Source organism: Lepidochelys olivacea (genome assembly GCF_965140295.1).
Source record: "Lepidochelys olivacea isolate rLepOli2 genome assembly, chromosome: 4".
Lineage (NCBI taxonomy): Eukaryota > Metazoa > Chordata > Testudines > Cheloniidae > Lepidochelys > Lepidochelys olivacea.
In genome coordinates this window covers 18,751,655-18,777,656 of record NC_140414.1, presented here as the reverse complement: position 1 = coordinate 18,777,656, position 26,002 = coordinate 18,751,655, and the positions used below count along the sequence as shown (strand labels likewise).

Genomic DNA, 26,002 nt, shown 5'->3' with positions numbered 1-26,002 from the left:
AATCTAAATATCCCCATTAACCCTCAATGCAATGCTGAAATTACACACAGCTTTCCTAGATGTCCACTATCACTTGTGGTCCTTCAGTTTTGCGATGGTTCAAGGAGATATTTATATAGTCTTTAGGCTCATGTAAGATGTCTTGTCACCTAGGGTACTCCAACTGGAGCCCCTTCTTCCTGTCATGAATACCCTTTTTACTGGTTGCAATGCTGACGAACTGCTGCCCTCTTCTCTGTCCTGAGGAGTGTCAGAAATTCAGGTCTGAATATGTTAACTTGGCAGTTCTCAGTCATTCGCATTTCCCTTCCTAGTAATTCACTCCTTTTCAAAAGTGGCTTTTAACTTCCAAATCTCTTTATTTTTATTTAGAGTTCCAAACTTACTTCCTTTCTCTTAAGATCACTATCATCCAAAGGGGGTGATTCTCTATCTTTTACAGTCTGGGACCTCTGCTTCCCTACCAGGACCATCTCTCATCGAGCCAGGCCTGCTTTACTATTTAGCAATATATGATCCCCTGTCACCAATTTGTGATTCCCCACCCCTGGGAGATCCTGATCTCCATGTTGAGAAGGTCACAGCAGTGATCCTCCATTTATGGCTCTGGACTGGAGCTTGCAGTGTGCTAATTTAGGAGTGCTGCCATGTGGGGCCATGTGGGTACCCATAGAAGTGCCGCTGATTTGAAGTGCCACATGGCCCCACAATATGCCAACATTTTTATGGCTGACTTAGAACAACGCTTCCTCAGCTCTCGTCCCCTAATGCCCTTACTCTACTTGTGCTACATTGATGAGATCTGCATCATCTGGACCCATGGAAAAGAAGCCCTTGAGGAATTCCACCATGATTTCAACAATTTCCATCCCAACATCAGCCTCAGCCTGGACCAGTCCACTCAAGAGATCCAATTCCTGGACACTACAGTTCTAATAAGCGATGGTCACATAACCATCACCCTATACCGGAAACCTACTGACTGCTATTCCTACCTACATGCCTCCAGCTTTCACCCAGACCACACCACACGATCCATTGTCTACAGCCAAGCTCTATGATACAACTGCATTTGCTCCAACCCCTCTGACAGAGACAAACACCTACAAGATCTCTATTAAGCATTCTTACAACTACAATACCCACCTGCTGAAGTGAAGAAACAAATTGACAGAGCCAGAAGAGTACCCAGAAGTCACCTACTACAGGACAGGCCCAACAAAGATAATAACAGAACGCCACTAGCCATCACCTTCAGCCCCCAACTAAAACCTCTCCAATGCATCATCAAGGATCTACAATCTATCCTGAAGGACAACCCATCACTCTCACAAATCTTGAGAGACAGGCCAGTCGTTGCCTACAGACAGCCCCCCAACCTGAAGCAAATACTCACCAGCAACCACACACCACACAACAGAACCACTAACCCAGGAACCTATCTTTGCAACAAAGCCCGTTGCCAACTGTGTCCACATATCTATTCAGGGGACACCATCATAGGGCCTAATCACATCAGCCACACTATCAGAGGCTCGTTCACCTGCACATCTACCAATGTGAAATATGCCATCATGTGCCAGCAGTGCCCCTCTGCCATGTACATTGGTCAAACTGGACAGTCTCTACATAAAAGAATAAATGGACACAAATCAGATGTCAAGAATTATAACATTCATAAACCAGTCAGAGAACACTTCAATCTCTCTGGTCACTCGATTTCAGACCTAAAGGTCACAATATTAGAACAAAAAGACTTCAAAAACACATTCCAACGAGAAACTGCTGAATTGGAATTAATTTGCAAACTGGATACAATTAACTTAGGCTTGAATAGAGACTGGGAGTGGATGGGTCATTACGCAAAGTAAAACTATTTCCCCATGTTTATTTCCCCCACCCCCCACTTCTCCTTGGACGTTCCTGTTAACTGCTGGAAATGGCCCACCTTGATTATCACTACAAAAGGTTTTCTCCCCCCGCTCCTCCCGCTCTCCCGCTGGTAATAGCTCATCTTAAGTGATCACTCTCCTTACAGTGTGTATGATAAACACCCATTTTTTCATGTTCTGTGTGTATATAAATCTCCTCACTGTATTTTCCACTGAATGCATCCGATGAAGTGAGCTGTAGCTCACGAAAGCTTATGCCCAAATAAATTGGTTAGTCTCTAAGGTGCCACTAGTACTCCTTTTCTTTTTGCAGATACAGAGTAACATAGCTGCTACTCTGAAACATATAAAATAGTTTTCCAGGTTGCTGGAAATGACTGGAGTGATGTTTAGCAGCTGCCACTTAGTAGGAAATGAACATCATGTTTGTGATGTTTACTTAATTTCCCTACAGGCTGAAAGCAAAGGGAATTGGTGCACCTGCCTCCACTGCATTAGCAGCAAATCCTATTCCAGTCTGGGTGCATGGTGATGCTAGGAAACCAAATAAAAACTATAGACCCTAAATGCGATCTTCCTGAAGTGGACAGTAAGACAGTGTATGGAGGTTGATTCAGAGCAACCCCCCTTTTTGGTACCAGTGGCATAGTAAACTTCTCTCCCTCCTCACTAATTTCCTAGCTCCCTCTCTCCACCAAGGAAATTATTTTGCATTCTCTCATAGTTTCCCTTAAGGGACTGTGCTGCCTATTACAGTGAATCTCCATAGCAATAGATCTCTCACAGAAAGACTCTACACTATTCGGCCATATCTTGTTTGATGGGTAGCCTTTTTTTAAACAAATGAAAATGAATGAATGAATGGCAGTAACCATCTCCTCTTAGACAACTTTGAGTGTAATAAGACTGGCGTTTACATAAGAGGGATATTGTTTGATTGTGGTGCAACCAAACCCCTTATTGTGCTCATTTTCATGTGTGGCAGCATCTTATAGACAGTTGGTAAGATGTCGAGAGTTGTGTGAAACCTATGGAGTAGACTTTGGACAAATTTAGATTTTCTATCAAAATTCATGATTTAGCAAGGTCCTGATATGAAACTTAATAGCTTTAGCTGAGTTTCATTGGGAATGTTGGGTTTGACTTCAACAATTACATATTAAAGGAGTGCAAACCCAGGGGGATCAAATGCAGAGCAAATGTTCCCTTGCTTCCTCATGGAGCAAAACTGGCGAGAGTCGCACAGCTTAATCACGATTAAAAGTCAGTGGATGCCAGGGCTGAATTGCTACATCCTTCGGTAGCCTTCCAAATGGCACCCTGAATGTTCTAAGGTAACAAGGTAATACTCCATCATTGTTCTATACGGTACGTATAATTTACGATGTGTGGCACTGCATTTTGCGCACACGCTGCCATGCCACTGTGACAGGGATGGTGTCAAGCTTAAAGAACCAATAGAAGAGACATCATTTTTTAAAAGGTTTTAGAATTGTAGTGCTATAGAAGTTGGTAGGAAGCAAGTGAAGGAGGGACACACTTACCTCTTTCAAGAAGCACACAGTAGGGCTTGGTGAAATGCAGCAAGTCCCAACCATGGATAAGTAATTCTTTATAGAACCCACCAATACTGGGAGTGGGGCTTGTCCATAGTTACTGGAATACTCATGAGCAAACCTGAAAAGAGACAGTACTTGGCTGGAGGATTTGTTAACTCAGAGGGATTTTCAAAGACATCAAAAGGAATTTGGCACCTGAAGAAAGTCAATGACTTTCGAAGAGAGTTGGGCACCTGACTCCCTTATGGGCTTCTGAAAATCCCATCCCAGTGTTTTTGCAAATGTAACGTATGCTATTTTCAATTTTTTTTTAAAATGCCAGGAACATATAGCAGGCTGCCTGCATAAACCAGTTCACAAAAATGGGCTTAAACCCATGTGAATGCGTCACTGCTCCACCAACTGAAATCAGAACAGAAATATTCCAGCAAGTTTGTTTATTCGTATGCATTTTTTGACAATCATTACAGTTCATAAGGTCAGCCTGACCTTACGGAGTCTTCATAACTCTCATGGTATAAAAAATATTAAGTTGGCTATTTAGTAGCATCCTGATGAGTTTCAGATAAATTAATAAATGGTTTAATAAATTGCATTTTTGTCATGACTGGCATCTGCCAACCCTGATGAGCAAATTAGGTGGGTTAGCAATAAAAGATAAATACGTAGAGCTAGGGTATGCTCTGTGCATCCATGGAGTGCAAAGTGGGGGAAAGAGGAGAGATTCTGTAGTGCCTAAGTCATATGGAGGGAGACATTATGCTTGTATAAAGCATGATGCCAACAGGAAGCTATGATCACGCCCCTTCCCATCCACCATAGGCCTGTGAGTGCGGGCAGTAGTTCTAACTGCCTCTCCCACACAACTGACTGCCATATTATTGTGTTACAGGGATGTACCCTCTCCCCAGCCTCGCTGTGCATCCACATAGAGGTGGCCCTAAACATAGCACATGAGCTCCAAATTCTCCCTGGTTTTGCTTGGGTGAAATGTCAGAGTTAATGGATCTCTCTTTTATCCCTGGCGCATGAGACAGTTGCTTCTTTTACAGGCAATCACATTGGACACTTTATCTTGTAGTTTGGTTACATTTTCTAAGACTATTAAACAGCTAGCGCCAGGAGAAGGAAAGAAATAATAAAAGTAAATGTGTTCATAAATCTAACAATAAACAGCGGCGTTAAGTCCAAAGTTGGCAAACTTGGGTGCTTAACATCAGACAGCTCTTTCGCACATTGATGTGTCTAGGGAGAGATTTGCAGAGAGATTTGCAAAGACAATCAAATACTTTTGATAGTCAGTGGGAGTTGTGTGACTAAATCACTGTTGTACCTTTGAAAATCTCTCTCTAAAGTATCTAAAAAGAAATTTTACTATCAATCTCTACAGAGAGATTCAGGGCCAGATTTTAGCGTTTAAAGATGCAGACAGGTGTCTAGCAGAATTTACAAAAATGTCGTACATGGTTTAGGGGCCTATCTCACATTCATTTCAATGGGAGATAGGTACTGGAGTAAGCTAGGCATTATAATTCATTTGTATTAGGTGCCTATCTGCAGGTTTAAGTACCTAAATGCCTTTGAAAATCTGAACCTCAGTCCCTATGTTAGTCCCTTAGGAGAACCCAGGAATGAGACAATAAGTCAGAGATTCAGGATCTACAGAGGGCTCTCTGCTTTTCCCCTCCTTACCTTTTCCACCATGTCTCCACCATATGAGTCAGAACAAACAATAGTCCTAACTTCCTGAACCAAGAGAAACACAGCCTTTCCTGGTGCCTTCTGACCCCCAACTACTGCAATCCAAGCAGAAGATATTCTAAAAACTGCATTGCTGAGAGGCACCACAGAGACCCTTCTTCAGATCACACAGCACCCAGAAAGACACTCCGACCCCATTGTCTTTAAGAACGTTACTGCTACACCATATAAGATTTTATTAAGCTAAGCCATGGTCCTCTTTGCCCCATTATGAGTGGAGCATGTCTCCAGGGACTGTGGTTCTAACCCTTGTGCTTGGCACACAAAGTGGGTAGGGGGAGAAAGGTTCTTTGTACCCTGGCAGCTTTGTGCATCCATGCAGGAGCTAGAGACAATAAAGCACACAAGATAAACTTCTATCAAGTGCTTAACCCCCATTTAATAGCACTTACACTTGTCTGCATCCCAACCGTTCGTCAGAGAGAAAAAACAGAATCTAATGGAGACAACCTGTTGACTAGTGAATGAGTTTGTTTGAAATTAACTAAGGGATTTAATGTTGTTCTCAGGATACATTCAAGATGTGTAAAGTTCATAAGCTAAACTCTTAGTGCTTATGTAATGCTGACAGACCCCGGTCTTCCGTGGGCGGGATTGAACCTGGGGCCTCTGCAGCTTAAAGCATGAGTCTTTAAAAGCCTGACCTAAAAGTGGGGGCAAAAGACCTATCTGGCTTTAAGATTAAACTCGATAAGTTTATGGAGGAGATGGTATGATGGGATAACATGATTTTGGCAATTAATTAATCTTTAAATATTCATGGTAAATAGGCCCAATGGCCTGTGATGGGATGTTAGAAGGGGTGGGATCTGAGTTACTACAGAGAATTCTTTCCTGGGTATCTGGCTGGTGAATCTTGCCCATATGCTCAGGGTTTAGCTGATCGCCATATTTGGGATCGGGAAGGAATTTTCCTCCAGGGCAGATTGGAAGAGGCCCTGGAGGTTTTTCGCCTTCCTCTGTAGCATGGGGCACGGGTCACTTGCTGGAGGATTCTCTGCTCCTTGAATTCTTTAAACCACGATTTGAGGACTTCAATAGCTCAGAAATAGGTGAGAGGTTTTTCGCAGGAGTGGGTGGGTGAGATTCTGTGGCCTGTGTTGTGCAGGAGGTCAGACTAGATGATCATAATGGTCCCTTCTGACCTTAATATCTATGAATTTATGAATCTATGAAAAAAAGCCAGCTAGCTGTAGAGTAAACTCATTAATCTCTCTCTCTCTCTTTAAGTAGTTTTGGTGACACTAGATGGGCCAGAACACCACATCCAGGAGGTGTGTGGGTTACACTTACCTATCTGCAAAATCCTGGGGGTCCTTCTTGAAGGCCTCACAGAGTTCTTCATTTGATGGCTTCATGTATGTAGGGAACTCTTTGGGCGGTTGGTGCAGGGCGGCCAGACAGAGCTTTCGCTCTAACCCTTGCTGGGTACAACAAGCCGCAATCCCTGGGTGATCAGGATAAGGAGAGTTTTCATCACAGGACTTGGCAGACAGAGCTGAAGACTGGGGTAGGGTGGAATGGAAGAAAAAGAAATGAGAGAACATTAATGTCCAAGTTCTCAGTCTAGCAGTAATTACAGTTTTCACATTCTTTAAGTAAAACATTGTCTCCTTCTATAGGTGAAATCCACTTCTGCACACAGCTCAAAGAAGCGGGCTCTGTGGAGGAGCCCTGTGGGGGGTTGGACTGGTGATACCTATCTTGGGGACATAAGCACAGGTATGTTGTTCAGAACCACAGTGTCACTACCTTATTCCTCTGTGCTGGCTGCAACCCCTCCCAGTCACTTATGGAGTTTATTGGGGCCACGTTAGTTAGTAATTCATTGCATACCTATGAATGTACCACAGAATACTTTGTCAATGTAATACAGTCTTAGTAACATGAGATTTCCCCTTCTGCTATTCATTCTCTGGTGAGAAGAGGGACAAGATAACTCTTTGGGGGGGGGGGGGATGAATGAGTTGTGTGAGAATTTTGTTAACCATCTTGCTTAACCACTTGTTAAGCACTGTAGCTCTGGCCAACTTCTGACTTTTGTTAAGCCAACTTATGTTCAGGGTGCTTCTAAGAAGGAGATAACACAAAACATGCATTAAAAGGTATCTGACCCAAACGTCTTACACTATCAGCAGTAAAAAACCCAATTGCTTAATGCATAAAGCAAGCACCAGAAATAGTGGGGGCTCCAATGCAAAGCAAGAAAAGAGGAGAAGGAGAACTACAGTGGCTGCATTACAAAGTCAGTGTTAGCAATGTGGTCAGTGAAGGCTATCTTAGCACAGGAGATACCTGCAGTATTTCAGACACTATGGTGTGGTAATTGTGGGAAAACATTCCATTTTTAATGGTAATCACTGTAGAAAGGGATGGATTCTGGAGCCCTAATGAAGGCAAAACTCCCATTGACTTGTTTTAAGTGAGAAGACTGCAGGATGTAGCTCAAAGTGGATGTGGTTGTGTTGCTTAGTGTCAAAATTCTGCCTCTATTGTTGCACAGGGTCTTCTGGCAGTCAATCTGATGCATTTCTGCTGTAGAGAGGAAAGGTAGGATTTGGGGGGCTGTAGTGCATGGAGCCAAGGAGGCTGCAGGGCACAGACAGGTGAGAGCAGGCCTGTGGGAGAGGTAGAAGCGGATGATTGGCCATTCATGGTCCTCCAATTCTCTGTCCCATGTTAGGAGCATGTAACTGGCATGGAGAGCTACTTAGCCACATAGCGGAAGTAGCCTCCACCTAATGAGTCTTCTGTGGCTGGGGTGAGAGTCTGAAGATTCCTCACCCACATCGATGCACTGGCCTATGCCCAGTCCACACACTCAGGCTTGGTGCTGGCATGATGGAGTTGGTCTGAAGAGGAAAGAGGCAGGTGTAACTCCAGAAATGGGTATTTAAGTTGGCAGAAGTGGGCCACCCCGTTTCGATGAGGAGTCGGTCTCTTAGATATTAGTCATCCCAACATTTGTATTTCTCCAGACGCGATTAAACCAGAGCAGTGATCTGTGCACAGGAAATGTGGCCCAATACTTTTTGGGGCTCCTCATCCATACTCTGAATATGATTTGCAAAACCACTTAGCCATTGGCACTATATAACAACAACATTTAGTTCTTATATAGCACTTTTCAGTTTTAGATCTCAAAGCACATTACAGAGGAGGTCACAATGATTATCCTCATAGTACCGATGGGGAAACTGAGGCACAAGGTGGGACAGTGACTTGCCCAAAATAAAAAATAGAGATGGCCTCAACCCAAAAGCTTGGATCAGCATACCCCAATCTTTTGGCAACATGAGGGTATGTGTATTGTTCCTTTAAATATGTAGCAAGACACCAGCAGCAGGTTTTAGGCAGAAGCTCTGAACCAAAGCATAGGGTTGGAGGAAAGAGGGGTCACAGTGACTTTAGGGATAGTACCATTTCCTTTATTCCAGGAAAATTTAACCCTTTCTGTAACTCTTAATCACATGACAAGCTGCTTGAAATCTGGATCCAGACCTGATTTTTGCAGCTGGATCCCAGCTCTATTAAATTCCATTAATAGTAATGAGAGTTACATGTGTGCGCTGAACAGACAATAAACCCCTCCGCCTTTCAGCCATAGTCAGCGTTACCTTTTAAATTAATTTAAAGATGCTTCCATACTTAGTCACCTCCCCCCAGACTTCTCCACCATTTTCACTTGAAACTTTCATTGGAATGTAAACAACATTGCATGTACATAACCGTACATAAATTGGAACCATCACATTGTTTCTCTCTGTTAAGCATGTAATTATATGGTTATGTGCAATATATTATTCAGCCAGTAGATGCCTCTGTATGCCATTCAGAATTCCAGATAGTGCTGTTGGGAAACTGCATAATGAATTGTGTCAGTCAAATATATATATACTAAATAACGTTAGAGACATGAATATTATATATAGTACTATAAGACAGTAGAAAGGCATTTGTGTGTCGCTCTGCTCATGCAGCATTCCTGAATGTAGCTGGAAAAGCTTCAGGGTTGTATAAACTCTGAAATCTGGTTTGTGTGTCTTGCTTTGTAAAACCTTGGTCTGTGTAAACAGCAAAGTGAAACAGAGCCTCATGAGGGAATTGTTAATTTTAGGTGCTCCCAAAACAAGCAAAAACCCAAGGCCACAAAAACAGACCAGTAAGATTAAAAAAACTGGAAGGAGCCAGTGGGATTAATAGCAGAGAACAGACGATACAAGTAAGACAAGTAAAAAGAAGTTTAAGCAAAAATGAATTAGTTTGGGTTAGTTATTGTGATTTGTGCATAAAAATGTTTAGTCAGGGGTTTAGAACGGATAGGTTTACAGATGAGGTAACTTAGTCTGTGCAAAGCTACAGAATAGGGTATAAAAGATAGTGACTGACAACAAGAGAGTGGAGAAAAAAAGGGGAAGAACACAGCAGAGACCAGAGACTTGGAAAACGTCTCCCTCCCCCCAGAAGAGGTAATTTATAGCTGGTAATAGCGTAGTCTTAAAATGTGCAAAATAAATGCTACAAGAAACTATTTAAGCCTAAATTGGAATGGGTCTCCTTTGTCGTCATACAGGATGGAGCCTGGTAAACAAGGGAGAAAAAGTTGAGGCCAAAGTTGCATGGAAGCCTGTTTGTTTGTCTATAGTTAGAAGCTCTTTTCTTTAATAAATGCATCGTGTTTAAGATACTGTGATTCTACAGAGCATGACTTACCCCAGTTTCATAGCAGCTGGGGTGAACCCCTTTGACACAACACGTTTCTGCCAGGAAGACCACCTCTTTCACAAGGTGACTGATCTCTTCAAAGGTGGCATTGGAGAATTTCTTGCTGTTCAGGATGATTGCTCTGAGAACAAACAGGAGGCAAAGCTCTTATGGCCGGTTTGGGGAAGTATTTATTATTCACTGAAACCCTATTGAAAGAAATCTGTCCGATTGCAGTTACAAGTTTTACATGAAGAATAGCAGCTCTGGGTCTGAAATACGAACAAGCGTTTTCTTTTAAAGCAACATTTTGACTTCTTTAAATGTCACTGGAATCTGTGCTATAGGCATAGAGCCTTATTTTCAGCATGCCTGTATCCAGGCTTCCAGTTTGTTCCCACAGCTTTGCAGCCAGAAGTAACTGTGGACACAGATTTCCTTCTACAGTTATCTATGGATACATCTGGTGTCACATACATGCCTAAGTACTGATAGCAGCTGCAGATCAGGCAGTTAAATGTCTAAGGGTACATCCAAACTGCAGCTGGGAGCGTGCTTCCCAGCTCAGATAGACACCTGCTAGCTTGCTAGAAATGGGGTCAGAGAGACAGATGCTGCCATTCAAGTAGAAGGCTGGGATTTTCAAATCCTAAGGGAGCTAGGCACCGAATTCCATTAAAATGCAATAGGATTTAGATAATTAACTTCTTTTGAAAATTCAAGGCAGACAAACAACTTACAGTTTAAGGCCCTGATCCTGCAAACATGCAGGTGTTTAACTTTATTCATGTGACTGGTCCCACTGAAATCAATAGGACTCACCATTTATAGAATTTAATTATAGTTAAAACTTATAACATTATTTTTTCTTTTTATAATATTTTTCTTTAACTTGGTTTGTGTGCTGTGTCTTAGCAGTATGGGTTCAAAGTCAATGCTTCAGTGTTCTGGGGGGTACATACAGAGTTCGGAAGTTGTCTTTTCCCATGGTGTTGAATTCTCCACAGATTTTGTCCCGTACATAGTCTCGACCTGCAAAATCAGTCACAGGAGGATTTATGATCAGTTACTTGTTTTGATAAAACAGACACAGAAGAAAACAAAGCATATCTCACTCTGTCCTCTTGAAGACAAAGATGGGCTTGAGTGACACCAAAACAAAAAACACACCATAAAAACCCTACCCAAACATGTTCTCTGCACACATCTCTCCTTTTGGGAAAGGATGAAAGATCAAACAACATGACAGATCTTAGTCACGTCCCTTACTGAGGTTCTGGAAGGTGCTCAGATCCATGGTGATGAGCATAGTATAAAAACCTATTTAAAATAGAATCTGTATGTTCTTGAGGGTCTGGTCCAAAGGCCACTGAAGTGCATAGGAGTCTTTGTTACTTCAGTGGGCTTTTGATCAGGCTCTTCTTTCCAAAATGAGAAGATGAGAGAATTAATGACAGGTTTCAGAGTAGCAGCCGTGTTACTCTGTATTCGCAAAAAGAAAAGGAGTACTTGTGGCACCTTAGAGACTAAGGTTAGTCGCTAAGGTGCCACAAGTACTCCTTTTCTTTTTGATGTTGGTTTATTTTTTAAATAGAAAGGGGATGGACATGTCTATTCCCATATTCCAGCCATCTCTTCTGGAAAAACAAAAACACATTTTGCCACTATTATAATTAGAAAATAACTGTCTACGTGCACATGTTGTTTGGGTATCTTTGTAGAAAAGCAGTGGGGTGAAATTCACCCCTGTGCCGAGGGCCAGCATCAATTTTCTAAGTATCAATTAATTCCCTCTTAAGCCCTCAAAATAGGATTCTAGTGGTGCAGAAAGCTTGTGCAGGCCCGCTGCATGGGGATGAATTTCATCCCTATAGCATTTAATACAAAATAACATAGGATGGTTCAAAACAGCCTATAGAGTTCAAAACAGAATTATATCTCTGCTGCAGAATTCCACAGAATTGTGTAAAACAAACCAACTCCTCAAACCACTCCCTGAAAACCCCCACAACTCTACAAAGAACATATTTCTCTGTTAAATTTGACACTGTAGGCTCAGAGTAATTTTCACAGCATTCCAATTAATTTTCATAAAACCCTCTTGGTTCCACCCCAATGGAATGCGTCACTGAACCTAATGCGTCACTGATGTTCTGTGACACTCTCTTAGTAAACACTTCACCTCAGGGTGAATGCACGTGGTGTGACTAAATTCTTCTTTGTAAGTCACTTAGCAGGTACTACTGGGCATTTTCAGAATTTAAACGAAGCTTGAAAAAAATCAGAGGGAAAATGACAACATTTTTAACCCTCATCTTGTTTGTCTGATGAGATTCCAGTTTGCTCAGTGCCTGAGCCGTCTTCATTTGAATAATTCAAGCTACTAGTAGGGCTGGAATGATCCAGTCGTCTCATCTGCCTCTTTGCTGCGTTACACTCACATTTATCTGCTTTAGACAGCAGCAGAGAAGGATGCTTGAAGCTCTTTATGCTAGAGGTCATTCTTCACGCACAGATGTCATGAGGCAGGGAACATTTCTTTAAATAAAAGCAGGCAGACAGAAATGGCCACTTTCCAACTGAGGTAAATATAGAATAAGGGCATCTTTGTCATGCAAAGCAGTGTTTACTTGTGGCGAACACAAAGTTAGGGTTTGTGAAAATATTAACTTGGCCATAAAATGAAAAGTGGAGAGCTTTGCATAATGCTAATTGGAACCTGTTTTACTGAGAGCTAGATTTTTGGCTTTGCCACAATCCTGCGGAATGGGGGTGTAAAAGCAGCCCAGGGAAGTAAGAAAGGCATAGTTCCTTTCGACCACCCCCACTTGCTTCTGGCAGAGAGTCATTTGTTGCTGGCCTCTATCAGTAGCAATTTATAACCTCCCCCTGCACCGATTCAGCGGTGCTGGCTTGTGCATTGGCTTCGCCCATTTCCCTCCCATCCCCACCTACCCACTTGGTGTTTCCAATGGCTACTCGTGGAGTTATGTACTACACGGTGCAAGTAATGGTGGCAGAGTTGGGCACTTGGTGTACTAGGGAAGGGCAAGGATCCTAGTGTGGGTGGGGAAACCAGTCTGGAAATAAATGTATTGTCATTTTGGTGAAAGACTTCTTTTAAAATCAGTGGGAGACTCATTCAAGAGTATAATTTAGAACTCAGTTTCCAATATGATAGATTTAATTTTTTTTAATGAATTTTTCTTCATCCCTGGCTGAATTTTAAAATACATGCTCAATATTTCCTACAAATAAATGATGTCTCCCTCTCTTTCTTTTCCTTTAGCCATCAATATACAATGCCCAGTGCAGGACACAGGTTATTAGCAATCTGAGGGACAGTCCCATTAGCCTGACCACCCACAAAAAGGCTTTGTCAGTGTGCGGTTAAAGCTGCAGGCACGTATCAGTGATCTGAGTGTATAGAACGCTTCATGAATGTTCGAGTCAGAAAACCATTTCAAGATACGGTGAGTCACCAAGTGATCAAATCACTGAGACCCAAGGCTTATAGGAGTGGGGGGGGGGGTGAGGAAAAGAGGATCACATGACCTCTCCCTTCTCTCCAATTCCATCCTCCTCCCTGGGCCCACACAAAGGACAGGAGCTCAGGGATTCTTCACTGTCAGGGAATCCCTGTTCTCGTTGGGGCCGGGGAAGTAGTAGGAGGTGGCCAGGCTGAGAAAGAGTGGAAGGTGGTTGGTTTTTTTTGCCCATTAAAAATCAAAACAGAACATACACTAGAGTGTTAGAATATTTCTTCAGGGAAGAAGAGCAAAAAGAAATAAAGAGAGAAGAAAGCACTGCTGCATTTTCTGTTTGTTACAGAACTCACTGGCTATATTTGATCAGGTTTCTGGAAGACCCATTCATGTTTTTCATATGGTATGCAGTTGTAGCTCTAAAGTCTGTGTTTACACATCTCAATAAAATTACAGCCCTAGTTTCAAAGAGCTGAGAACCAGCAGCTCCCATTCACCCCTAAAGAAAACTGCATACAAAATGTGGGCACATTACGATTTAATGTGTAACTTTCTTTTATCCTACTCTGGCTAATCCTGAAAAATTTTGTGGTATGTCTGATAAGAAAAGGGATAGAATAGCCTTCTTCTCTTACTTACTGTGGTATAAATAAAGAGTAGTAGTTTGAAAGAAAAACAAAGCCTAATGGATCCGTTCTTTTATCACAAAAACCTTATAAAACTTGCTTTACAACTTAGAGAAAAATTAGTATATATGGGAGACTCCCACTGTAGTCAATGTACAAGAGTCAGGTTTTTTTCAGTGTGTCTTTCAGTGAAAATGTAAGTTAATGAAGGATCTGCAGATGTATCTGCACATCGGGCAGACATGCTCACTTGTTTTTGCCACAGCCTGCTTTCTTGGCTTGCACTTCTCTTTGTCCAGGACTTTGATGTTTTGTATCCTGTCTAATCACTTGATGTTACAGATGAGATGCAGCTAGCACACGTGAAAACACAAAATATATACACAAAATACACAATTATAAACTGGCCTATGGAAGTCCCTACAACTGTATCAATGAGACCTGCTACCAGTCAGTTTCTGCAGCTTTATAATATTAATCACATATTGTGGCTGATGCTTTTCTACTCTTAGTCTTCTTCTTCTTCTATCCTGTCATGTGATAGTGTCAATTAAGGTCTTTCGTTGTTTCATGTTGAGGTCCAAACTTGTGTTTCTCTTACATTAAGGTAGGTAACCTGTTCATTCATGGTCCTATCAAAACTCTGTGATATCAAGCTCTTCTCCTTTTTCCTCTTATCTATTTTAATTTTGAGTTTAATAGTGACTATTGTTGAAGGGTTTCTCCTTTCATTAGTATTAAAAAAGTTCTTAAATTATCAGGTTGGGTGGTAATATTTTTTATTGGACCAACTTCTGTTGGTGAGAGAGACAAGCTTTTGAGCTCCACAGAACTCTTCTTCAGCGATTATCTGACAGCTGATACCCATTAGTAGTTCTGTTGAAATCAATGAAGTTACACCAGTGTAAAGTCAGTGTGAAAGAAGAAGCAGGCCCAATTAGAGTTTTAGTTAAAGAAATTAGGTAGACGTTCACTTCTTACTTCATCAACTCTATCTATCCATCTGTCTTTGTGTTTTGTATAAAGAAAAGGAGTACTTGTGGCACCTTAGAGACTAACCAATTTATTTGAGCATGAGCTTTCGTGAGCTACAGCTCACTTCCTCAGATGCATACCGTGGAAACTGCAGCAGACATTATATACACACAGAGATGATGAAACAATACCTCCTCCCACCCCACTGTCCTGCTGGTAATAGCTTATCTAAAGTGATCATCAAGTTGGGCCATTTCCAGCACAAATCCAGGTTTTCTCACCCTCCACCCCCCCACACACAAACTCACTCTCCTGCTGGTAATAGCCCATCCAAAGTGACAACTCTCTTCACAATGTGTATGATAATCAAGGTGGGCCATTTCCTGCACAAATCCAGGTTCTCTCACCCCCTCACCCCCCTCCAAAAACCACACACACAAACTCACTCTCCTGCTGCTAATAGCTTATCCAAAGTGACCACTCTCCCTACAATGTGCATGATAATCAAGGTGGGCCATTTCCAGCACAAATCCAGGTTTTCTCACCCCCCACCCCCATACACACACAAACTCACTCTCCTGCTGGTAACAGCTCATCCAAAGTGACCACTCTCCCTACAATGTGCATGGTAATCAAGGTGGGCCATGTCCAGCACAAATCCAGGCTTTCTCACCGCCCCCCCGCTTTTTCCCAGGGACACACACACACACAAACTCACTCTCCTGCTGGCAATAGCTCATCCAAAGTGACCACTCTCCAAGTTTAAATCCAAGTTTAACCAGAACATCTGGGGGCGGGGGGGGGGGGTAGGAAAAAACAAGGGGAAATAGGCTACCTTGCATAATGACTTAGCCACTCCCAATCTCTATTTAAGCCTAAATTAATAGTATCCAATTTGCAAATGAATTCCAATTCAGCAGTTTCTCGCTGGAGTCTGGATTTGAAGTTTTTTTGTTTTAAGATAGCGACCTTCATGTCTGTGATTGCGTGACCAGAGAGATTGAAGTGTTCTCCGACTGGTTTATGAATGTTATAATTCTTGACATCTGATTTGTGTCCATTTATTCTTTTACGTAGAGACTGTTCAGTTTGACCTATTACCAGCAGGAGAATGAGTTTGTGTGTGTGGTTTTTGGAGGGGGGTGAGAAAACCTGGATTTGTGCTGGAAATGGCCCACCTTGATTATCATGCACATTGTAGGGAGAGTGGTCACTTTGGATAAGCTATTACCAGCAGGAAAGTGAGTTTGTGTGTGGGGGGGCGGAGGTTGAGAAAACCTGGATTTGTGCTGGAAATGGCCCAACTTAATGATCACTTTAGATAAGCTATTACCAGCAGGACAGTGGGGTGGGAGGAGGTATTGTTTCATGATCTCTGTGTGTATATAATGTCTGCTGCAGTTTCCACGGTATGCATCCGATGAAGTGAGCTGTAGCTCACGAAAGCTCATGCTCAAATAAATTGGTTAGTCTCTAAGGTGCCACAATTCTTTTTGCGAATACAGACTAACACGGCTGTTACTCTGAAACCTGTGTTTTGTATAGTGGCCATCACTGAAGACTAGGATTTTTAAAAGGAATTAAGGCTCCAACTCTTATTGAAAAAAAAATTAAAAGATGCTTCTGAATATCTCCCTCTAATTGTCTAGAGACACAATTTTCAAAAGTGCCTAACTAACTTAGGGCCTAGGTCCCATTGTCTTTTAATGAGACCGAGTCTGCTAAGTGCCTAAGTCACCTCTGAAAATAGGACTCAGTCTTCTAAGTCATTTAGGCACTTTTAGAAGAAATTTATCCTTGTTTTATTGATGTTAGTCTTTTTCTGTATTGTCTTCTTTCATTTTTTCAGCTGCAACACTGGCTTCACAAAGTTGTAGATTGCACCAGATACATGGAAATCAATTCCTGTTGTAATAAGAACCAATAGAGGGTGCTATGAACCATATCTGTTTGAAGTAGAGAGAACTCAATCTTATGTTCAGTCTGGAAAATGCACAGGATTGAATGGATTTATCAAAAGAAATATCAGGTATCAGGACAGACAGAATGAAAAGGAATTACTGTTAAGTCTTTGCAATAGGTGAACATTAATGCTAAATTGCAGTGGAATTGCTATAAAATGATACAGCGTGCCCATATTACCAACCCTCAGCAGAGAGCACTATAATTCATGTAACTACAGGAAGTGCCAAAGGAATGATTAATAAGCCACTAATCCCTGTAAAGTGCCATTGGTTTTGCTACAAACTGTCTGGGTTGGGATGTGGTACCAGCAGGTTAAATATCAGTATAATTTTAGGTTTCAGAGTAGCAGCCATGTTAGTCTGTATCCGCAGAAAGAAAAGGTGGACTTGTGGCACCTTAGAGACTAACATATTTATTTGAGCATAAGCTTTTGTGAGCTACAGCTTACTTCATCGGATGCATCCGATGAAGTGAGCTGTAGCTCGCGAAAGCTTATGCTCAAATAAATTTGTTAGTCTCTAGTATAATTTTAGACACTCTGCTGTAACATTTACATTATTTTCACAGTGACTTTAACACCCGGAAAGGTGTTTGTAGTGAAGACAGGATGAATCCAGTTACTGCGAAAAGCTGAAAGGGTAACATTTCAAAAAGCACCAAAGTGACTTAGGAGCCCCAAGTCCCATTTTCAAAAGTGATTTAGGTAGTTAGGGCCAGATTTGCAAAGGTTTTTAGGTACCTACAGATGTAAATAGGTGTCTAGGAAAATTTCAAAAGCACCTAGGGCCATAAGCACCGAGTCCATGGGTGCTGTGGGGCTGGAGTACCCACAGGGAAAAAAAAAAGAGTGGGCACTCAGCACCCACCAGCAGCCCCATTGCTCAGCTCCTTCCGCTGCGAAGCAGCTGTTTAGCTGTGTGCAGGAGGCGCTGGGGGGAGCAGGAGAAGTGAGGGTGGGGCGCACTTGAGGGAGGGGGAGAATGGGGGCTGGAAGAGGTGGGGCGGGAAGGGGTGGAGTGGGGGCAGGGCCTGGGGCAGAGTTGGGGGGTCATGCACCCCTGAGGAAAATGGAATGTCGTTGCATATGCCAAAGGCCCAGATAGGTGCCTAAATACCTTTGACTAACTCCCATTGAATTTACTTAGGCACCTAAATACTTTTGAGGATCTGGGTCCAAGTGCCTAACTCCCAACCTAGGCTCTTTAGAAAATCCCACTAGGCATCTATTTGCATCTCTAGGAACCAGACTATCTTTAATGTCTGGCCCTACATCCCATTTATAAAAATGGACTTGGCATTTATGAGCCTTAGTCTGATTGACTTTTGATGAGACTTGGACTTTTAAGTCACCTTTGAAAATAGGATTTAGGCACTTTTGAAAAAAAAATCCCCATGTTCTCTTTTACCCTTAAGCTACCATTTCTGGAAATACTTGCTCCAGGAGACCCTTTAGAAAATCTGAATCATGCAAAAACACGGGGCACCAGTGGGCAGTGAGAAGTGTATAACCCAGATCACCACTTGATGGAAACCACTGCTGTTCCATTGGAACATCAACAGAACTAATCTGATTTACACTGTCTGGGGATCTGGCCCACAACATCTAGAAACCAGCTAGACCTAAGGAAGTCAGGGTCTGGTTGAAGATATAAAAGTCCAAGATATACACAGACCCCAAATGGGAACATACTAATATTAGTAATGCTTGACATTTACCATGTTGTAAGAACCATTCATGTAGCGAAATTAATGCGCTCTCAAACCTCCCTGTCATGATACTTTATTTCTGATGCAAACAGTTTCAACAGTAAAAGTGAGAGGACATCAAATGTGCATGGAGTGTAAGGATCTTTGGGATTAAAATGAGTGATATCCCTTTACATGAACTAGAGTTGAGTGGTAGGCTAAAATTCATATATTTGAAGGCCAGAAGGGACCATTACCATGATCAAGTTTCTGCTAACCCACTGTCTTCAAATGATGCTCTCAGGGGGAAATGTACAACACCTTTTCCTTCAGTGCAGTTGCACAGATGTAACTGATTTGAAACTTAAACAATTCTGATGGTGATTAATCGAATTTAGCTCACTCTCTCTTAACTATGTGGACTCTGCAGAACAAAGCAGATGAGGTGGCAGGTTTGCATAATTTTTGGTGGTGCACAGAACCACTGGCCGGGAGATGCTCCAGGGGCATTAGGCGGGGCCGGGGGATGCTCCAGGGGAGACGCGTAGGGGTGGCAGGTGGGGCTGGGGGAGAGACATTGGTGGAGCCGGGCCTCCAGGCCCTGAAGATTTCTGGAGCACGGGCACCACAGGCCCATGTAACTCGCTGCCCCTGAAAGCAGAATAAAAATCAGTAAAAGCTTATTTTCATCTGAATGCACATAAGTAGCATAGCTGCTTAGTAAGAAGGTGGCATTTTTAGAGCAAAAGTGCATTTTAATGCACCAGCTGCATAGACTTTGCAGGACTCAAAATTAGAGAGATGGATGGGAAAACTCCTCGGTTTCCTGAAATGCTTCAAAGTGCTATCGTTTGCTTTGTGTTTGACATTTTTGATGGTATTAAAGTCTGATGCTATCTGACTATGCTCATCTGAATCTTCCCCAAAAGACAAGTGATGATTCTGCTGGTGTGGTGTCCAGCTAGAAGATATTATTCAGGCAGTATCCTGTTAATCTCTTAGAGTCAAAGAAGTTTGACCCCATTCCCCAGTTAGAACAAGTAGCCTCTGAGGGTGAACAGCTCTTTGTTAGAACACTGTCTCCTCACAACCAGAGTAAACAAAATACATGTCTTTTTGACCTGGAATAGCTGCTCACTGATACCCTGTGATATTGTCACTTAAATCAGCTAAACAGACACAAAATAAATACGGGATTCACCTGCTCAGCATATTCAAAACCATTTGGTATGTGCTTATAAATAAGGTGTTAATGATAGTCCACCAGCTGTGAAAAGGACACAGAAAGTTATACTTCAAGTGGAGGCTTGGACTCGAACAAAACATACAGCCATGCTAGGTTATTTCTATATATGAAATGGCTGCTCAGCTCAGTCAAATAACCCCTGCTCATTAAGAACCTGATCCAAAGTCCATTGAAATCACGGGGGGAAATCTTGTTATTGACTTGCGATCAGGTCTTTAGATTAGGCCCTAGAAGACTAGGAAGACGTCAACACCACAGCCTCTTTTCCTGCCTTCAAGAGTAAGCTCCATTCAGCTCCTCCTTGCAGATAGAGAGCTACCTCTGAGCAGCACCCTGGGCCTCCTCCTCTCTTCTGTGACATAATAGGAGGGAATGAGCATGTTTACCTGTCAAATGTGGTCGGGAAGCATGGGTGGAAGAGATGGCAACAACATAGGTGAGGGGTTTGTTACAGGAATGGGTGGGTGAGATGCTGTGGCCTGCGTTGTGCAGGAGGTCGGACTAGACGATCATAATGGTCCCCTCTGACCTTAAAGTCTATGAGTCTAGATGACTTCCTCCAGCCCTGAGCCAGTGCCAACCTCTTGGAGGGAGCTATGCCTGACTGGGGGTATGCGTGGTTTCAGGGGTATTGCCCACTAGTTAGGACAGAGCAGGGGAGCAGCTGCTATAGGCAGTATGACCCCCTCAGAAATCCATAGAGTCGCTGTCAGGAAACACTATGGCAAATTAACGCTTCCCAGAGCAGCACTGATGGTACGTACTCCACTCAGGGAGTGTCTGCAGCTTAGACTCTCCCCTAGAGCTCACCTTGACTAGCTAATGGGTCCACACTATAACTTGTCCTGTCTCCACTGGGGTTTTTAAACATGTTAGCTCTCATGTTTTAAATACACACCTTTTTGCTAGTGTAGATGGTGCATTAAGAGGGTAACGGCGGCATGATGCCAGTGATCAGGGCTCAATTGTCGCAGGACTACAGAGCAGGCTGTGTTTTAGGGGGAAATAGTTTTCATCCCAGAAGATCTCAGAGCGTGTTACTTATTTAAACAGACATGCTAACACATCACTTCAGCTCTCATTGAAAGGTAGCTGGCTCCCTGCAACCTGAAACACATCAGCTGTTTAAGAGGGCACAGAAACACACACATCAGCTGTTTAAGAGGGCACAGAAACACCACCAAGATGATGATGACAGAAGTGACAAATCTCTTTTCCAGCTTAACGACTGTGAGGACCTCCAGATAGTGGAATGGGAATGATCTGACATCAGGACACATGGTTACAGCCTTAGTTCTTGTGAAAAATGCCACAGTATCTTTAATGCCCACAAGAGGGTGAAGCGCTCAGCTTTGTTTATGGCATCTTTTCGTCAATTTTAAAAATCTGACTGGATTAACAAGGGTATGAGATGGATGTGGGAAAAAGTGGATGAGTGGGTTGGGGGGGAGGGGGAATTAAGCCTTGCTTGTAGAAAGCGTTTATGTACAGAACGGCCTGACACTGCCTTCCAACTCTTGCATTACTGAAGCAGCATTGAACGCCCTTCCTTCAAACCCTATTATTGCTGCTTTGGATTACCTTGTGAGATCACCGCAGAGCATTGTTAGGCATTTGCTTAACTGGGACTAGGCCTGCTTTCACCATCACCCTCCCCAACCATGGGAATTGGGCTCAAATCTCTTATGGCACAAGTCACAGGGTAAGCCTGGAGATTACCTTTTTATTTCTTTGTAAGTATGATGTGAAATGCTTTCAAGTGAATGCGTCAATTGCGAGCCTGATAGCTTACATGACTGATACAAGCTGTCTGGCTGTGGCTGTTTGAAAGAGGGAGATAAGGAAAAATGGAGAGTGAGATAATTCAGTCTTTTGTGCCCATTCAGATCTTGGATTTTCTGCTGAGACAGCCACTCAAAGCCGCAATGAATGCTAGTGGTAGTGGTAATTTTGTCAAACAGGCACGTGTCCACTGTGACTGGGCTGAGACCAGCGACTCATTTTATGCAGTCCCCAAACAAGGATGAGATGATAACTTTTAGTCATGACTCAAGCTGTGTGAAACTCACCAGTTTTACTTTGCTAGGGTCATAAAAACTTTTTCTTCATTTCTGATCTTTGCAGTTTTTACCTTTTGAATTCTAAGGTCAAACAAACCCTGGAGCACAAATGAAACTCCGTCGAAGCCCTCAGGATCATGTCAAAACACTAGGAAAGGATGATTTTCGACACAAAGGCAAAACTCAAAGTTCACACAAACCATTGACTAATATTTGAGTGTATAAGACACCTCTGGAAGTTTCATTGTGAGCATTTCATACAGCTCTTTTCATTACTGACCTGGAGACTTAGTAAAGCTGGTATCTGAGAGAGGGCCGAGAACTAATGAGCCTTTCAGACTCCTGATCTATCCAGTCCCTACCTACAAGTTTAAGTTGTATGAAGAGAAAGATACGGGTCAGGTTTTAGGCAAACACTTCAAGGTCAGCTGGTCAGCTGATGTAAATCGTCGCTTCAGTGAAGTGATGTTGATGTACACTAGCTGAAGATCTGACTCTAAGAGTTCACAGCATCTGAAAATTTTCTTATTTGAACCTACTGAGGTATTTTCCCTTCCCATCCTTTTCCCAAGCCAATCTTCCTTTTCCCTCTCCCCTGGACCCAATCCGCGATCCTATTTTCCTGTCTCCATCTTTCACAAAACTATAAACTCTCTGGACAATTCCTGTTTTCCCTTTTTACTCCTTCTCTGGTGTTTCTTTCTTCAAGCCCCTTATGTAGCATGCTAGCACTTTAAAATCTTGGAGGCTCTTGATATTTCCAGGATCAGATTATCCTCAGAATTTGTTGCATCCAGCTTTGTTATTTCTCATATCAAGAATTCAGTGAGTGCCTTATACTAGAGAATATTGCCTCTGCTATTTCCCAGTTAACCAAAGTAATTACAATATTAATTGCTGGGTAACCTGTAGCATTCAGATCTCAAGATAATACTTTAGATTTTTGAAAGGGAAAAAAAAATCCATCATGGGCCACAACCTCAGATAATGTAAATTAATTGCAGTTTTCTATTGAAATCAGTAGAGTTACACCAATTTACAATCAGCTGAGGATCAGGCCTCATGTGATTACAATGGCCAAGGCTGTACAGAGTTGTTATTATAGGACTGATTGTCCTGTCAAAGAGAGGGAAAAAATCTCTAGTTTCCTGCATTTTTCATTCCAACAGAGGTTTTGTAACACTTCAGCTTCTGGGGCATTGTTTAATTAAATCACCTCTCAAGTTGTTCATTGGCATCAAAGGAAAGGTTTTCAATCATAGAAGCAAAAGAACAGTGGTTCAGCAATGTGAAATAACCACATATTCCTTTTTACCTTGCAGTGTTAAAAATTTAAGCAAGAAGTCCCTGTGAATCAATACAAGCAAATGGCAGTAAGTAGAATCTATTAATGTCCAGTTTTCTTTTGTTGTTTTGTATGGCGATTAGCCCTTGGGAGATATTCCGAACACGATCAAGGATTAGTTTTAATATCACCACTCTGTAGCTTTGAAGGGCAAGGTTGCTGGAATTCATTTTCACTTTCATGAATTGGTGTGTAATAATTATAAAATACATACATATAGGTTTGTTTATTTACTTATTTATTTATAATTTACATTCTTTTTGGCAGAGCTTCATTTGTGAGTCTGCAAATACAGATCAAGTAACCAAAGTGAGAATTTGTGGTTTTGCCCTGCTCTTTCTACTCAGTGTCTTTCATTTTGTAAAGCAAATAAAAGCGTTTGCGAAAGGTACCAGACTGAAAGCCCTAGAGAAAGTCATGTTCTCCACATGAATCCTGGCAGAGTCAAGGCCTTGAACTAAAGTTCCTTCCCCGCTCACCCCCCAAACAGGCTGAACTTGGCCAACAAAAGCCACGCAATCAATCTCTCCCTTCACATTGTTGAGCACTGTGCTCCACTTCTGACAAAGAGGATACTTCAATCTTCGTGCCCGATCGGAACTTTGCTTCCCAGTTTGAGACTCCCTGCAAAGGTGGCAATTGTGTTGTGTCATTTTTTTCATGACACTCTGAAGCCCACTCCCCCTACCCCCAGTCTTCAAACCCCAAGCCCCAGCCCAAGCCACAACTTCAAAACACCGTTTACAAAGCCCTGCAACCCTGAGTCAATTGACCTGGGCTGGGAGGCTCACTGCCATGGGGTGTGCAGACAAACCCGCAGAATTGGAGAGAGCGCAGCAATCCATTTTGGACAGGCTATATAACAGCTATCAGGTCATAATGAGCCAGATCCTCAGCTGGTAGAATGGTTGTAGTTCCACTGACTTCAATGGAGCTGTGCCAATTTACACCAGTGAGGAGCTGGCCCAGTCAGTTTACTTCACTACCAGCCTTGGCCTCATATGCAAAAGGTGCAGAGTTCCGTTGCCGACACAGAGCCATACCAAGATGTTTTCTATTTCGTGCGTTCTGAGTTTGTGTTGCAGTGAGAAACTCTCGTCATAGTGGAAGTCCAATTAAAAATTCAGTTCATTAACACTTTTTTAATAAGTGATCATGATTCTATTAGTTATGCCAATCAATTGTGTGACTGCACTAATCACTACAGTGTCTGAAGAGGTTCCTGTTAGCGCCTGTTACTGAAAAATCAAACACCTTAACAGCAGGGGCATCATTTGCTCTGGGGTAAAAGGGGCAGTTGCCCCCACAACCTGGGTTTGCCCCCTGCCTCAAAGTCTATAAAAGACATAATGGACCATGCCTTTTGCCTCCCACCCAGTCTTTGCAAGATCTCATATAAGCACACCGTGTTCCATATGCTAACACAACTTTGCCACCCCTAGAACTTTTCTCCCAGGCTGAACAATTCCATTGTCTTTATCTAAACGGTTCTTCTGCTTGAGGACTTGACCTAGCTTTCATTGAAACTGACAGAAATCTTTCCTTTGATTTCAATGGAAGTTGGATGGAGCCTTTCAAATGGAAAGTTTCACAGGAGAAATGCAGAGTGCAAGCCATCTTACCTCTATGTTCAGCATGACTCAACGATACTGCAGCAAGCAGCAGGACTGTTACTACCTTCATTTTGTAATTACACTGGATTTAAAGGGATGGTTTAATCACTTTGTCTTCTGCAGATTGTTTCGCCAAAGGTAGCACTCTAGAGGTCGTTCTGCCATTTATATCGATCAGATGACGGTAAATTACCCAATAAATGATTAATCTAGGTCGAGGAGCAGAGGGCATGCATCCTTGGTCTAGTGGAGATAAAATGGAATGACTAGTAAAGACAAATAGACATTTACCGATGCCAGTGTGTCCAAAAATCTCTGTGGTTTTATTATTAACTCTGCAAAACTGGGGTGCAAGCTATACAATTCCAGTCAAACTTTTTATCCTACCAATATTTTAATGCACAAAAAATGTAACAGGAATTTTAAAAGAGAGAGAGAGAGAGTGTGTGTGTGTGTGTGTGTGAGTGAGAGAGAGAGAGAGAGGTGGAAAACATACATTCTATGTGTCATCTTATTGCATAGCAGTTTTAACCTTCAAAGTGCTTTATGGACATTGATCCTGACGGCACCTTGTGAGGAAGAAATTAAGATGGTTGCCCATTGCCCGCCAAACTGGGATTTGGTCAGCACTTCCTGATATCTAGCAGTCCTGCGCAGACCATTACACAACAAGGTCTTTACTCACCATTTTTATCAGCTGGAGAATTAAAGGTGACTTGCAAATATAGTAAATAAGGAATAATACATAAATTTTACCAAAATAGCAAGCGATGGGAGTCAAATTAAGTGATTTTGCCAAATTACCTAAAGATCAGCAATATTTGGCTATTTACAGAATATTTTTTGAGTGTGCTACAAGAAGCAGAGTCCATGTTGAGGTTGCTGATTTGTGCTCAGCTAATGGAGAACTAGGGATGTGTTCATCGGTACATTCCTCAAGCTGCCTAAGAAGACGCTGTTCACCCTGTTGAGCTGAGGATCCTAGTCACCATCTCTTTCAAAAAGAGAAGAAAGAGCCTTCCCTCCCGGCATTCTCTCTCTCTGGTCTCTGTGGGGAGGAGAGTAAAAGAACATGGCTGCTGTCA

General features: G+C 42.4%; 1 protein-coding gene across 1 annotated transcript in view; it reads right to left on the bottom strand.

Moving 5' to 3' along the window:
* The window catches only part of GC (GC vitamin D binding protein), a 42,793-nt gene extending 17,655 nt beyond the window's left edge, over positions 1 to 25,138 (bottom strand). The window contains exons 1-5 of the mRNA XM_084627372.1: positions 24,927 to 25,138; positions 10,879 to 10,948; positions 9,926 to 10,058; positions 6,506 to 6,717; positions 3,437 to 3,569 (exon numbers count right to left, since the gene is read on the bottom strand). Coding sequence (XP_084483498.1) covers positions 3,437 to 3,569; positions 6,506 to 6,717; positions 9,926 to 10,058; positions 10,879 to 10,948; positions 24,927 to 24,987 — 609 coding nt within the window. The 5' untranslated portion in view covers positions 24,988 to 25,138. The remainder of the gene's footprint in view (positions 1 to 3,436; positions 3,570 to 6,505; positions 6,718 to 9,925; positions 10,059 to 10,878; positions 10,949 to 24,926) is intronic.
* Between the last annotated feature and the right edge of the window lie 864 nt (positions 25,139 to 26,002).